The sequence below is a fragment of the Pyxicephalus adspersus genome, chromosome 2, assembly GCF_032062135.1.
Source record: "Pyxicephalus adspersus chromosome 2, UCB_Pads_2.0, whole genome shotgun sequence".
Classification (NCBI taxonomy): domain Eukaryota; kingdom Metazoa; phylum Chordata; class Amphibia; order Anura; family Pyxicephalidae; genus Pyxicephalus; species Pyxicephalus adspersus.
Window position 1 is genome coordinate 24,933,124 of NC_092859.1, and position 13,156 is coordinate 24,946,279.

General features: G+C 41.2%; 1 protein-coding gene across 10 annotated transcripts in view; it reads right to left on the minus strand.

Moving 5' to 3' along the window:
- Positions 1 to 12,926, minus strand: part of WNK1 (WNK lysine deficient protein kinase 1) — a 93,536-nt gene extending 80,610 nt beyond the window's left edge. For 9 of the 10 annotated variants that reach the window (XM_072400066.1, XM_072400074.1, XM_072400073.1 and 6 more), the window contains exon 1: positions 12,226 to 12,922. In XM_072400066.1, coding sequence (XP_072256167.1) covers positions 12,226 to 12,726 — 501 coding nt within the window. In that variant the 5' untranslated portion in view covers positions 12,727 to 12,922. Of the gene's footprint in view, positions 1 to 12,225 lie in introns of all 10 variants that reach the window. The other variant, XM_072400075.1, reaches the window with a different exon arrangement.
- Between the last annotated feature and the right edge of the window lie 230 nt (positions 12,927 to 13,156).

Here is a 13,156-nt window from a genome sequence, read left to right on the forward strand (position 1 = left end):
GCAGAACATTTTTTTCCCAAAAGCTCTGATCTGAAAGACATCAGCAGTGTGAGCAGCAAACTTTTTAAAAATAGCAAAGTCATTTTGAAACAGCACAAGCAGATTTGAAGATTCTATTTGGCGATTCTTTGGCTGCCGAGTTGACGCCAAGTCAATGTTCATTTTATTCAAACAAGAAATTCAAAATTAGGAGATGTTACAAAGGTAACAGGGTGCTCTTCATAAAGGAACTGTAGTTTGACAAGGGCTTAAACTATTTACCACAAGTCTAGATAAAGTTACTTACATCTTATTAAAATTATTGTAAGAGACGAGCATACCCATTTCCCACCTTTCCATAAGTTAAAAAATAAAAGACAACAAAAACACTGACTCAACAGAACACAATTATCATTGTATGAGCTGGTGACTGAAGCTTTGGAACGTGGTTGCAGGTCAAACACAGACTTGTTAAAAAAAAAAAAAAAAGCATGCCTCTGCAATAGTTAGCCAACTTTAATGTGGTATTGCAGATGCCGGTTTATTTTTAGTTCTTCCTTTTTAACACAATACTTTTCTTTAAAACGATAAATACATGTGCTTCTGCTCTGCTTTCAGTAACCATAGAATGCAAGAATTGTGCATTAAAGAGCCTTTACTATAGAATGCTGATGATTACCACACAAGAATGCAAAGATATGCACACAGTTCACTGCACATACTATGAGTCATTTTCTTTATAGACTACACAAAGGAGTTTTCTAATCAGTTTGGAATTCAAGAAAAAGGCATTTGGGGCTAATCTATGCACAAAAATGATAAAGTAAAAACACTCCCTAAGGCTTGGTCCACACGAACGGTTTTAAAAATGCATGTAAACCTTGCTACCGCATTTATATGCGTTTTAGGCCCTTTTTTTAACATGTTTTTCTGCGTTTATGTTCCAAGCACTTATAAACCAAAAAAAACGCAGGAAAACGCCCCAAATCAAACCAATGGACAAGTTTACCCACGTTATCCCCGCTTTTCAATTTAAATGTTGCAAGGAAACATCCTGGTGTAGAATAGCCTATTGGAATGCATGGGAATTTCAAACACAGGCTTTTAAAGCCTCAGGTTAAATGCTGGGGAAACCGTCCATGTAGACCAGGGGTGTCAAACTTAATACACAGAGGGCTAAAATTAAAAGCTTAGACAAAGTTGCGGGCCAACCTTGCAATTTACTGAAAAAAGTTAGGGAAATTTTTCCTTCCCATTAGATATAAAACCTTTTCATATGGAAACAAAGAGGTTTTGTTAACATTCAATCTGGAACAAGCATATAATAAGAGAAAGAGGCATGAAGAATTTTTTTATTAATTTATTTAAGAAAATAGTCTTTTCCTCATTCTCTATTTGTAGACTTCGAAGTTAAATTTCAATGGTAACCTTTTTGCACTTCTATGAAAATCTAACCATTTCAAGTCCATGCCTTCGAGTAGCAAGGAAAAATACAGCTGAGGGGGAGCGCTGGAAATGCCAAACGCGGCCAATGCGGGGCTAAATATTATGAGTGGCCCGTCGCTGGAACTCCCTTCTACATTGAAAATTCCCGGCATTATTTGCGTCTATAAAACAGTCCAAATGTTGGGCCACGCATAGGCAGAGAGCCCCCTGGTCTTTAGACGCGAGTGATGCCGGGAATTGTAGTAGTGACGCTATTTCAATGCAGCGGCGGGCCAGCTGCAGTTCATATTTAGGATTCCATTGGGGCCAAAAAAAGGACGTGGAGGGCCAGAGTTTGACACCTCTGGTGTAGACTAAGCCCAAGACTCCCTGGCTAGCAACAGACCTAGCTGACACCTTAGCTTCTTACACAACAATATAGCACCACTCCACACTTACACAAGACGGAAATTGTCTCTTAGTCACAACTGCATGGGTCCTTCATTCATTGTTTCAGAACATTATTGGTGCTAGTGCTAATGAGGAAACCAACATCCGTTCAGCTTCCTTCAGCACTTCCAGATCCTCTTATGAATTGGTCCCCTTCCTTTGTACGCAAACCACAGCTGTCAACACCACAAAAACTGTCCCTTGAACTGAAAAACGGGTGATGTAATGCTTGATCGGAGAAGCCTAACAACCAACCGGTCTTAAATATTTCAATAGAAAAGAAAGACTCTTGGCTTTATGATAACATTTCCAAAATATTGCACAAGGCACAAAATGCTAAGCAGCAAGGTGTAACTTGCAGTGGCAACAAGGATGTATACAAAGGTAAAGCACATGAGTGCATTCGTTAAAATATCTATCAGGTTTGGGCCATTTTATTCAGAAGTGACAAATTCAGCATTTAATTTGATTACGATAATGAAGTCTGTTAAACACTATGGTTATGTGATAAAATGGCGTGTAGGCACCAAGCACAGATGAGCCTCTTAGAACAGAGGGTAACTACAGACCTCAGTGCATCACAGAGGGGAGTTTAACTCACACAAAACAGTTGGCAAAGCAATGCAAATCCCAGTTCCCTAACCATTAGGACTCTTTGCAAAATGCACATGTAGAAGTACTGGTACAGATACAGCCCAACAACATAAATCCATATTTTCCACATGGAGCATAGCCCTTTACAGTTGACTCCACTGCAAATATTTCACTTCACATCCTGCCCCCTTATGGGAGACAAACACATCCATAGATGAAAACACTGGACAATCGACTATTTGATCCATACTTACAAATGAAATATGATCTATTCATGCTTGTTGTGGAAAATAACTGATCCAACCCCCTCCCTAGCACAAACAGAATAAGCGATGACAGAAGGGGGGGAAAGCTGCATGAACCAAACATTGAATTATCTCATTTACAGATCACAAGGTTAGAAAGAATTAGTAACAAATCTGTTTGTGTAACTGCCCTCCTCACCCACACACTGAGATTAGAGGGAAAACACAATAATGAACATAACACAAAAATTAACATGATGTGATACAATTTAAAACAGATAATTAACAAACTCAATTTCAGCTTTATGTTTTACAACATACACCACACTGCTACTACGCATACTTAAGGCCAGTCAGACTTATTGTTCAAAACTGCACTGTGACCTGCTCCCAGGCGTCCGTCAACTGCAACTCCAACAACAATTTTGTTGTGCAGTCAAGGTGTGGATCCTCTTCCAGAAGAAAAGCAACCATGAGGCCAGATTAGATTTGTTGCTTTCAACAACTGCAACACAATCCTCTGCAGCAATGTGCAATTTATGCATACAATGATTCCCAACCTCTCCTGTTCAGTTGAATTGGAGTGGTTGGGAGTGCTAGTGAAGTGTGCAGTAGAATGCTGCAGTGAACTGCATGTTAGGATACTAAAAACCCATACAACAGATTGCACTATGGCATGAACAAAAACAAAGCTGAGTTGAAGTAGCCATGTGTACATACCATGATTCAACTTGATGCGTTTTCTGTATTATCAGGCACCCACATTTTTGTGAATTCTGGCCCACTCTTCTTCACTACAGTGCTTCAGTTAACAGAGGTTTGCCGACATTCGTCTGTGTACAACTCTCATAAGTCTCTCATAACCACATAACTCTCATAACCACAGCATTGCAATCAAGTTGAAGTCTAGACTTAAGCTTAAGAATCAAGGTGCAGCAATAAACCATTCTGTTGTAGATTTGCTGGTGTGCTTGGGATCACTGTCCTGTTGAGTGACCCAAGTTTGGACAAGCTTTAGCTGTCTTACAGATGGCCTCACATTTAACTATGATACAAACCTGAACGATGCAGACTGAGAACAAACTGCCAAAACATCTGCTTTAATAGAAGTGGTCACACCTATTGGTAATCAATTAATTTGACTAGCAACACCTGGCTGATAGTTAAACTTTAAAGTCCTATTGAAACGATTATGGTGTACTTTTTTCAGACTTCGGTTTTGTTTTTGACAAATAATCACAAGGTGTAATATGTCATGAGTTATTTATCTGAGGCATACTTTTTCATATGGATGTTAAATCATTAGTCCATCGAAAACAGATCGTGAAATATCAAGCTTTGCCACTACCAATGTTATTGTTAAGGAAACAAGAGGAGTAGGGTTTTGCAGTCTATGGACAACTCAGGAAAGGCAGACAACACTCCTATTTCAGAATAGAAATTTTTCAGCTTAGTTCACTTCTAGAAGATAGGGGCTCAACTCAGCGCATACCGAGCTGCTAGCAATTGTACATTACTGTACATGAAGCATTTTTAAATATTTAAAACCCAGAAAATAAGTATGTTTCACAGGGATGTATTTGTTACTCTAACACTCCGCAGATAAAGATTTAAAGCTGAAATTCAAAGTAACCTAAATTTGGGGCTTTCTAATTCAAGGTTGGTAAATCCAGGTTTTAACAAATGGAACGTTATGTCAAACAAGGACAAAGCCCTACTAATCAGTAGCAGCGAATAGGTTAAGCAAACTGCTGAACAAATTGGAACACTGCCAATGAGGTAAGCAGGGTTTGTTTCTTTTTTTGCAACCTAAAGAATGCAAATTAAGAAAGAAGAGCCAAGGAAGAAAGAAAAAGATTACATATACAAAAAGATAAAGTTAGAAAATCTACCTAATCCCTAAAAAAAAAATAATAAAAAGAATAAGTGACTTCTGCATCAAGTACATAAATGTTGCTTACTCCGTTAGCAATTTTAGACACTCCATGAGATTGTACACTTCATGGTGAAACACATTGCCAATAAACTTTATCAAACCAGCAAATAAAAAAAAAATGGAAAAGTTTGTAAAAATGAACTTACTGCAGGGCCATGTAATATAGTATTCTTTTTAGAAAACTCAAAGTATGGGCTGCAAGCAAATTCTGCAATTAACATAATATCCACTTTCTGCTATAATTACTGCAGCCAAGGCCATACTTGGTAGTGCCAAAGCAAGTAACAAATGCAGACACTTGTGGGCAGGGATTTGTCACATTAAGAGCAGTATAGAAATTAGTCACAGGAAACAAAAAGTAACAAGTTTCAGTATATAATACATTGAGTGAAAATGTTAGGTACTTTATTTCTGTAAGTTATCAACATTTTAAAAGGTATACATTCCAAGGGACCTACAGGTCAGTCCCAAGTGTGAATGTCCAAAAGCCTATAAAAGTTAGGTCTGCATTTCCAGCAATGGTCCCAACATAGAAACCTTTGTAAGATACACTACATCTTTACATGCACAGCTCTGTGTGTCTGTGTTTAACTATACCCTACTGCTTCTAGGTGTCAGTTTGGCTTTGTTCAATCGAAGCTAGTACATAAGGCAATACAACACTGCAGGAAACTTTTCCTCCAAGTAACAGAACACTACATATATACTCTGAAAAATGATGTGCATCGACAAATCACCGGCAGCAAAATCATCCAGTAAAATCCTTTGTGGCCCAGTTAGCAAAAGTGAGCATCCAAAGAAATATCTAAGTGATCCTGTAGCCGGCAAGTTATAGCCATTACCTGTTTGAAATAGTTTTTAATTGCAAATAAACTTGTCCTGAAGAAATGCTAAACCATTACTTGGTTTATTTTTCCATCAAATCAGTTTTGGGTAGACTGACCCTTTAGTCACAAACAAAAGTCATTTGGTATGACAAACACTTTACAGGGCACTTTCCTTTTACCATAAAGTAAGAATTGACCGGAGTAAGACATGTGCAAGTATTTAACTTTTCCCAGAATTTGCATTCTTGCTTTCCTAAATAATACTCAATTTCCTTGAATGCACTGCATATGTATTCTATATATGTTCACCTAATGATTTACATACTTTGCTAAGAATGTAAAAACACCCCCCAGTAGCAAAACTTGTAAGGAACCTCACCACCACCCAGGTGGTTTAAAATTACAAATATCACCCAATCCCTGCATTATGCTGTAAACCAGGTAAAAAAATTTTTTACAGTGACTCTTTATGACAGGCTCATAAAGCCAGGTATTTAAACACAAGTGTTTAAAAACTCACAAAAAGCTGAATTATGATTCAGAATTTATATATGCACCTGTTGAATGAGTAACACTTTTAGATTTTTACCTTCTGGAAAAGAAAAGGCTTTTTTTAACCTCACTTCTCCTTCTGCAGCCTTCTTATTGGACAGTGAATCAGCATGGTTTCCTCTGCTCAGAGAGCATCAGCTGGCTTAGGTAGCATTAACGTTGACAAAACAGTAATGGTAAACCAAGATAAAGCAAAGTTGTCATACTGACAAGCAGAGGTGTGTGTTAAAAGCTAAGAATGACAAATCCTTTGCAGAGGAAGAAGCAAATATATGTTTCATACATGAATTTAGCCATCTGCCTTCAAGCAGACTTATATCACAATGTAATGTGTTACTTGTAAATCAAATAGACCTGAGATGCCCAGAACAAGCAATGCCCAGAACACGCAACCATAAATAAGGTCATCACAGTTCTGTACATAGCTTCCTGAAAACAAAAAGCTGTAATAACCATATATGATGTCAACCCTCCAGGATTAAAATAGATAAAATAAAATGAATATGATGGGTGGGCCAGGGGCAGTAAGGCTGGGGGAGATATGGAGAGTTAGTCAACCTGAACTTCCTCCAGTCAGAAAGCCGCAGCTTTTAATATGCACCGAGAACAGGGCAAGAATGAAAAAAGAAAAAATTATAGAAATTATATACTTTTAAAAAGGTATATTTAGCTATTAAAAGAAAACTGATAAAAGACAGAATGCGTGATACACGTTATGACAGGAATGCACAACAGTAACACTGCATGTTCACAGCAACACTGATCCACCCCACGGCAGCTATCACCTGCTGAGTGTGATCTGGGGATACCCCATCAGGCTGTAAGACTTTCCAGTCCTTACCAAAGATACCACTTCCTCTTCTCTTAGCAAGTATAAACAAATTAGTTACTATACTATTTTGACTTGGCATTTTAAGAAAACATGTAATCCCTAGGAAAACGGACAAGCAACCCACGCTCCTCTCCAGCATCCTCAGATAGCCAGTTTGGATTTATCTTTCAGAACAGTCACATTTTAAATACAGGTGTGACACCATAATCAAAACCTTGATCATTTAGACACTACAAGTTCACTGCCACAAGATTACAGCCTAGGCGATCGAGAATGAATGGGAGCACAAAGCCCCCTGGGATACCTACATCAGGCATCCTGGGAGGCTCGAGTGCTCCTTCTGTGCTTGCCCAAGCATCCCGGGCATGCACAGGAGCCTTTGCTCAAACAGGAAAATTTGCCGACCTCATGCACGTGCACAGGGATCGGCAATTTTTTTTCATTCTACGTCACCTGATCTCGCTCCTGAGTCGGGTGACGTAGGATGAAGAATCAAGAAGAGATAAGGATGGCGGCTCCCAGGGTCGGGATGACGCGGGACCCGATGCAGGACACCCCTGGACTGCCCTGCGGGTTTGGAGCTAGAATGTATTTTTTTTTTTTTTTTTCAGTTTAGTTCCTCTTTAACCAGAACCCAACCAATAGTCAGACGTTATCATGTGACAATCACACATCCAGGCCAAGGCATTTATTATAAGCATGACTCAAGCAGTTCATATAATCGCTGTTTTTTCAGTGCATGGATAAGGATATAACAAACCCTACACGTGCAAAATAAAAAACATACTTCTATTAGCTGGAAGTTTAATTCCACTTTTACTGACAACTCAATCACTGACTAGTTGCATTTACCTGTGGAATGATCCTAGGAACCCTCTTATTGCTTGCACAATCCAAATAAGTACAAAGATCCCACCACTGTAAATTAACCTCCCTGGCGGTCTAATTATGACCGTATTTTTATGTCAAAAGCAGTTCATTGTTTGGGGTGGAAATTTGTTGTTTAATATTTAGGCCTGTAGCTCTTAGGAATAACTCCCAGGTATGATAAAGTTGAAACACAAATCATAAATTATAATAATTATAAATAATTTTATAAATAAAATAAACTTTATTAAAAAATATATATTTTTTAATTTGTCCAAACAAGGGTACAATAATAGAATAAACCTTTGGATTATTATTTTTTTTTTTATAACTTTATTAACGTTTATCAATGATCAATGTTTTAAAAGCAGATTACAATGTGCTTTTAAATTTCCCGCCAAGCCAGTAAAATTCACACCGAGCAACACTCGGAATACCGCCAAGGCAGTTAAAGTAGAACTATAGTTTTTCATAAAAAAGCTTAAGCAGGCAGGAATCCTTTTGGAGAAGGGACAGACAATGTCCCATCTGCAATAAAACATACTTACCTGCCTTGTTCACGATCTTCTAAGTTTGGTACACTTAAGATACACATTTCAGTGTAGAATTCCAGGGATTTGTTGGGTATTCTGGCATCTCCCACACATGCCAATACTGAACAAACCACCATGTGCAAGTCGTCTTGGCTTGCCCAATCAAGGTGGTCAAAGTTCTGACTCTTAGAGGAGGAACTGAAGAAGATGGCAGTGTCCATGACTGATCACAGGCAGGGAGTTGAAATATACTTTGATGGAGTAAGTAAGCCTATTTTATTGCAGAAGGGACATTGCCTGTCCCTCCTACAATAAAGGACCTGCCTGGTCACAGTTTTTGTTTTTTATGGTTTTGTTACACTTTAAAGAGACTCAAATACAATAGAAATTAAAAGAGTGTTGGCATTGCTAAGACTAAACCAGAGGCAATAGGCTCATGTTTCTTCATCCATGTCCAGTGACACCGCCTGCACAACAATCTACTTTCTGCTCATTTAAATGAGCACTCAAAACCCATATTTTCAAACTTCCCTACCCATCTTCTTCCATCTTTTGAAACCGTCACTACTTCCCATTACCACATATCTCCCCTCCTATTGTGTGATAATTCCCACACCTCCTAAATTGTAAGCTCTTCAGGGCAGGGTGCTCTCCTCCTCCTGTGTCACTGTCTGTATTAGTCTGTCATTTGCAACCCCTATTTAATGTACAGCGCTGCACAATATGTTGGCGCTATATAAATCCTGTTTATTAATATTAATCATAATTTTTGTATGCAATATATCCTGCCAATCTCCAATAGCCACAGTATCCAAACGTGAACATATCTGCATAGCCTGCCCTGTCTATGCCTATATCTTCATATTCTACATAACCTAGTCCTAAGCAAAATTTTAAACACCTCACACAAAAACACTTCTCCACAAATACACCAGACATTGCTATTCAATTCTCTGTTCACCTTAAATTGTATAGGCGGTGAAAACTTGTTTTTATCCTGGATAGATCTTTTCTCATGTTTTGTTAGTATTTCAATTGAAGAGACTCATCCCTTTACTAGTGCTAGTGAATATTGCCACTGAAATGTGGGGAAATTCAACTCGGCTGCCAAAACAAAAGATAAGTGTAATGAGACAGTTGTCAAGTTCTTTGCATACATATTAGATCTGTCTACCAGGGGAACTCTCTTCACTGAGATTTTCACCAACTTCCTGTTGTGTATCCAGGGCAGGAAGTAAAGTGATCTTTCATCAATGGCACAGACTGAAAAATACTAACCTGGAAGATTTTATGTAACCTGATTATTACTACAAACAAGTTTAACATATATATGCATTGTGGCACACTAGATTTTTATACACCAAAATCTCCTCCTGCACTGTTCAAACCACAGACAAGCCTCTCATTGTTCCACGGAACTCTTGGGCACCTCCAGAAGATCCCTAATATGTGACAAATTCCATTTCCCACCTAGAATGACTACCATTGTAATCTCCCACAAGAAATTCAATACAAGGGTCATTTGCTCATCACATAAAGGGACATTTCCCCACAGACCAGCAATGTAAGGGGGCACTTCAGTCTGCTTTATAATTGAAGTACAGAACAGGGGAGGGTTAAAACTTTTGAAAAATACCTAAAACCTCTGCAGTAATATTTAATATCACGAAAAAGAGAATCTTTTTTAGCAGAGGGCTACTAAGACCTTGGAATTATTTCGAGGGTCACTGGGGTAAAAAAAAAAAAAAAAAGTGTTTGAGATTTTGCCATTAACTCTGCACCAGTCACTGCCCTACCATTACTGTGCACACACCACAAACCCCACACAACTACATTCCTGTCACTAATCACTTGTAAAACAAATATCACTCCTGTCACTGACTTCTCATTAAATATAGTCGTGTCTGAACTTTCTCACCAGTCTTCACACTTACTGCTGCCAACAAGGCCCACACTACAGACAATTCCAATTCCTTGTGTGATTGCCTCCATCCTACTCTGCACAGTCACAACCAATTAAACGGTCAATATAATGACCTGACTTCTGCAAATGTTAAATGCTTCAGACCTGAACATTTTCAGACCTGAACATTTTTTGGCATCCTACATATTAGGTTATCCATGGTCATATGGAAAGCCTATTATCAAGCTGTGCACTTTACATGCCCTGTACCAGACACCCAATATTACACTTAAAGCTCTTTTGGACATATGTCACAGACTGCTCACTACAACTTACAATCAGGATTTTTTTCAATTATTTAGGTCATACTTGGCAACATTTTAGACTGCTCCTGCCACTGACTGCACACTTGTGTGCTTCTGTAGCTGACCACATGTCCAATGTGCACCTTTTATAGGAGCCTTCAGGAGCTTCAGCCTGCCTCTTGTTATACCTCAGACATGTAGATGCCACAGAATCACTTTGGGTCAGTGACAGACCTGCAGACACTCCACACCCCCACGGCTGTCATCCCTCAGGCCTCTAGACATCGCCGACTGCTCTGCTCTCATCATGCCAATAGAAGCTACAAAGACACTGCCAAACATTAAGGATTCCCCCTTTAACACTGCTGTCAACCATCAGGCTCCACTGCCAGTTTGCTTTTTGCCTAAAAACACTTTGTTCTCGTTCTTCAAGTCTCAAAGTAACAACTAAACTGTGCACAGAGAACCAGGAGCTGCTCCCAACTACTATCACCTATCAGGCCTCAAGAAGATACAGAAGCCAAAATATGTTATTCATTAGGGCTCAGTACACTACAGACCCCCCCCACTGTCAATCAGTAAGCTCCAAGATACTATAGACCCCACTGTGGTTATACACAAGGCCCCAGACCCCATTGCCACCTCCTATTAGGCCTCTATACACCATAGACCCCAATGTTATAAACTAGACCTCCAAACCTATAGGCTGCCACCTATATACCGAAGACCCCAATGCTGTCATCTGTTATGCCTCTAGACAAGGGGTGCCCACACTTTTTGGGCTTGCAAGCTACTTTTAAAAGACCAAGTCAAAATGATTTAACAACAATAAAAACTTGAACTTAACTCCTGTGCACGAAATAATTCATTTTAAAAGAGAGGGCTCCGCGATCTACTCGCATTGCCTTTGTGATCTACAGGTAGAGTGCGATCCACCTGTTGGGCACCCCTGCTGCAGACACTAAATAGGTTATTTAGTAGGGCTCAGTACACTACACACCCCAATGTCATACACTAGGCTCCCCTGCTATCATCCATTACACACTACAGACCATCCATTAGGCCTCCAGACACTGTAATACCACTGTTATAATATCTTAGGCCTCTATACACCACAGGCCCCATTGGTATACACTAAACCTCCAAGCCTATAAGCTGCCACCTATTGGGCCCCTATGTACTAAAGACTTTAATGCTGTCATTTGTCTCTATACACTACAGACCCCCTCGTATGTCATGGCCTCTATACACTACAGACCCCCTCGTATGTCATGCCTCTATACACTACAGACCCCCAATATGTTGTTCATTAGGGCTTAGTACACTACAGACCCCACTGTTATACACCAGGCCCCTCCACTATCATCCATTACACACTACAGACCCCGCTGCTGTCATTCATTAGGCTTCCAGACAATGTAATCCCACTGTTAACATATATTAGGGCTCATTGCATTCATTCATTAGGTTTCTAAACACAACAGAGCACTTCTGCTAAATATATTACAGACCCTAGCAGTGTGGAAGCTATAGAAATGACTCGTATCCTCTGTGAGGCCTCTGAACAATAGAGAGCTCAGTGCTGTCACTCTATTAGCACTCCTTGTACCTCCTAGGCTCCACCATGACCCCTGCGGACCCTCCTGTCATCCTCCTCCATGTCTAGCCCTCCCATCCCCCCCCCCCGTGGTGACCCCTCACCCTCCCGTGCAGTGATGTAGTCACACGTCAGTGCCGTCACCCCCCCACGTGTAGAGTTCCCATCACCCCTCCTCACCTGCAGCTCACACCAGGCTACTTCCACGGTGGTCTCCGTGTCCAGCCCCTTGTAGACGGTCTTGAAGGAGCCCCGGCCAATCTCTATGTCAAACTTGAGGAATCGGCCGTCCGGAGAGAAACCCACCGCCTTGGTCTCCAGCTCCTCGTTATCGTCGGTCGGCTTCTCTTCGGAAAAAGAAGGCCGGGGGATTGAGACGACTGGTATGGAGACAGCGGGTTCGGGGCTCTCCTCCTCAGGGGGTGCGGTGGGAGGGGAGGTCGGGCCGGAGTCAGGCGGAGAGCCGGCGATACAGTGCTGGTTGGAGGAAGGCAGCTCCAACGCTGTGGCATTTGAGTCGCAGATAACGCTGCGGCGGAAGAAGCGGTGCTCGGCCTTGTCCTTATCCATAGTATGGCGGCGGCGCCGGAATTCTTCGGGGCGGCCCTGGGCCTCCTCCCGGGGGGCCAGCGAGCTGTCCGAGCTCGAGCCATTGGAAGGCCGCGGCGGGGCGAGGGACATGGTATCTGTAAAGAAGGGGGGAAAGAGTCCTCTCAGCGTGGGTCGGGGCCCTGGGCGGGCAGCGGGCTGTCAGTCGGCTCCCACGGCCGGAGCTCACTGGCCATGCTGAGAGCGGGACATGAGACGCGGCTGCTGCTTCTTCTCCTGACAGGAACACGGCGCGCGCCCTCCTCCCTCTCACTCCTCACAGAACGAATGGCGCGCACGTCGCGCGACGGAGATCTGACACACTGCGCGCGCCGCGGCACGCCCACCAACAATCTTATTAGCCTATCGCTGTTCTCGCCCAGTAAAAAAAAAAAAAAAATGTTCCCTCCCCAGCTTCCTAAATCTGCCATACACTCTATCTACACAGCCCTGACTTCGCCCAGTAACCCCGCCCACATCAGTTTGTGACACTGCTACATTGGCTAACTCCGCCCACTTAGCA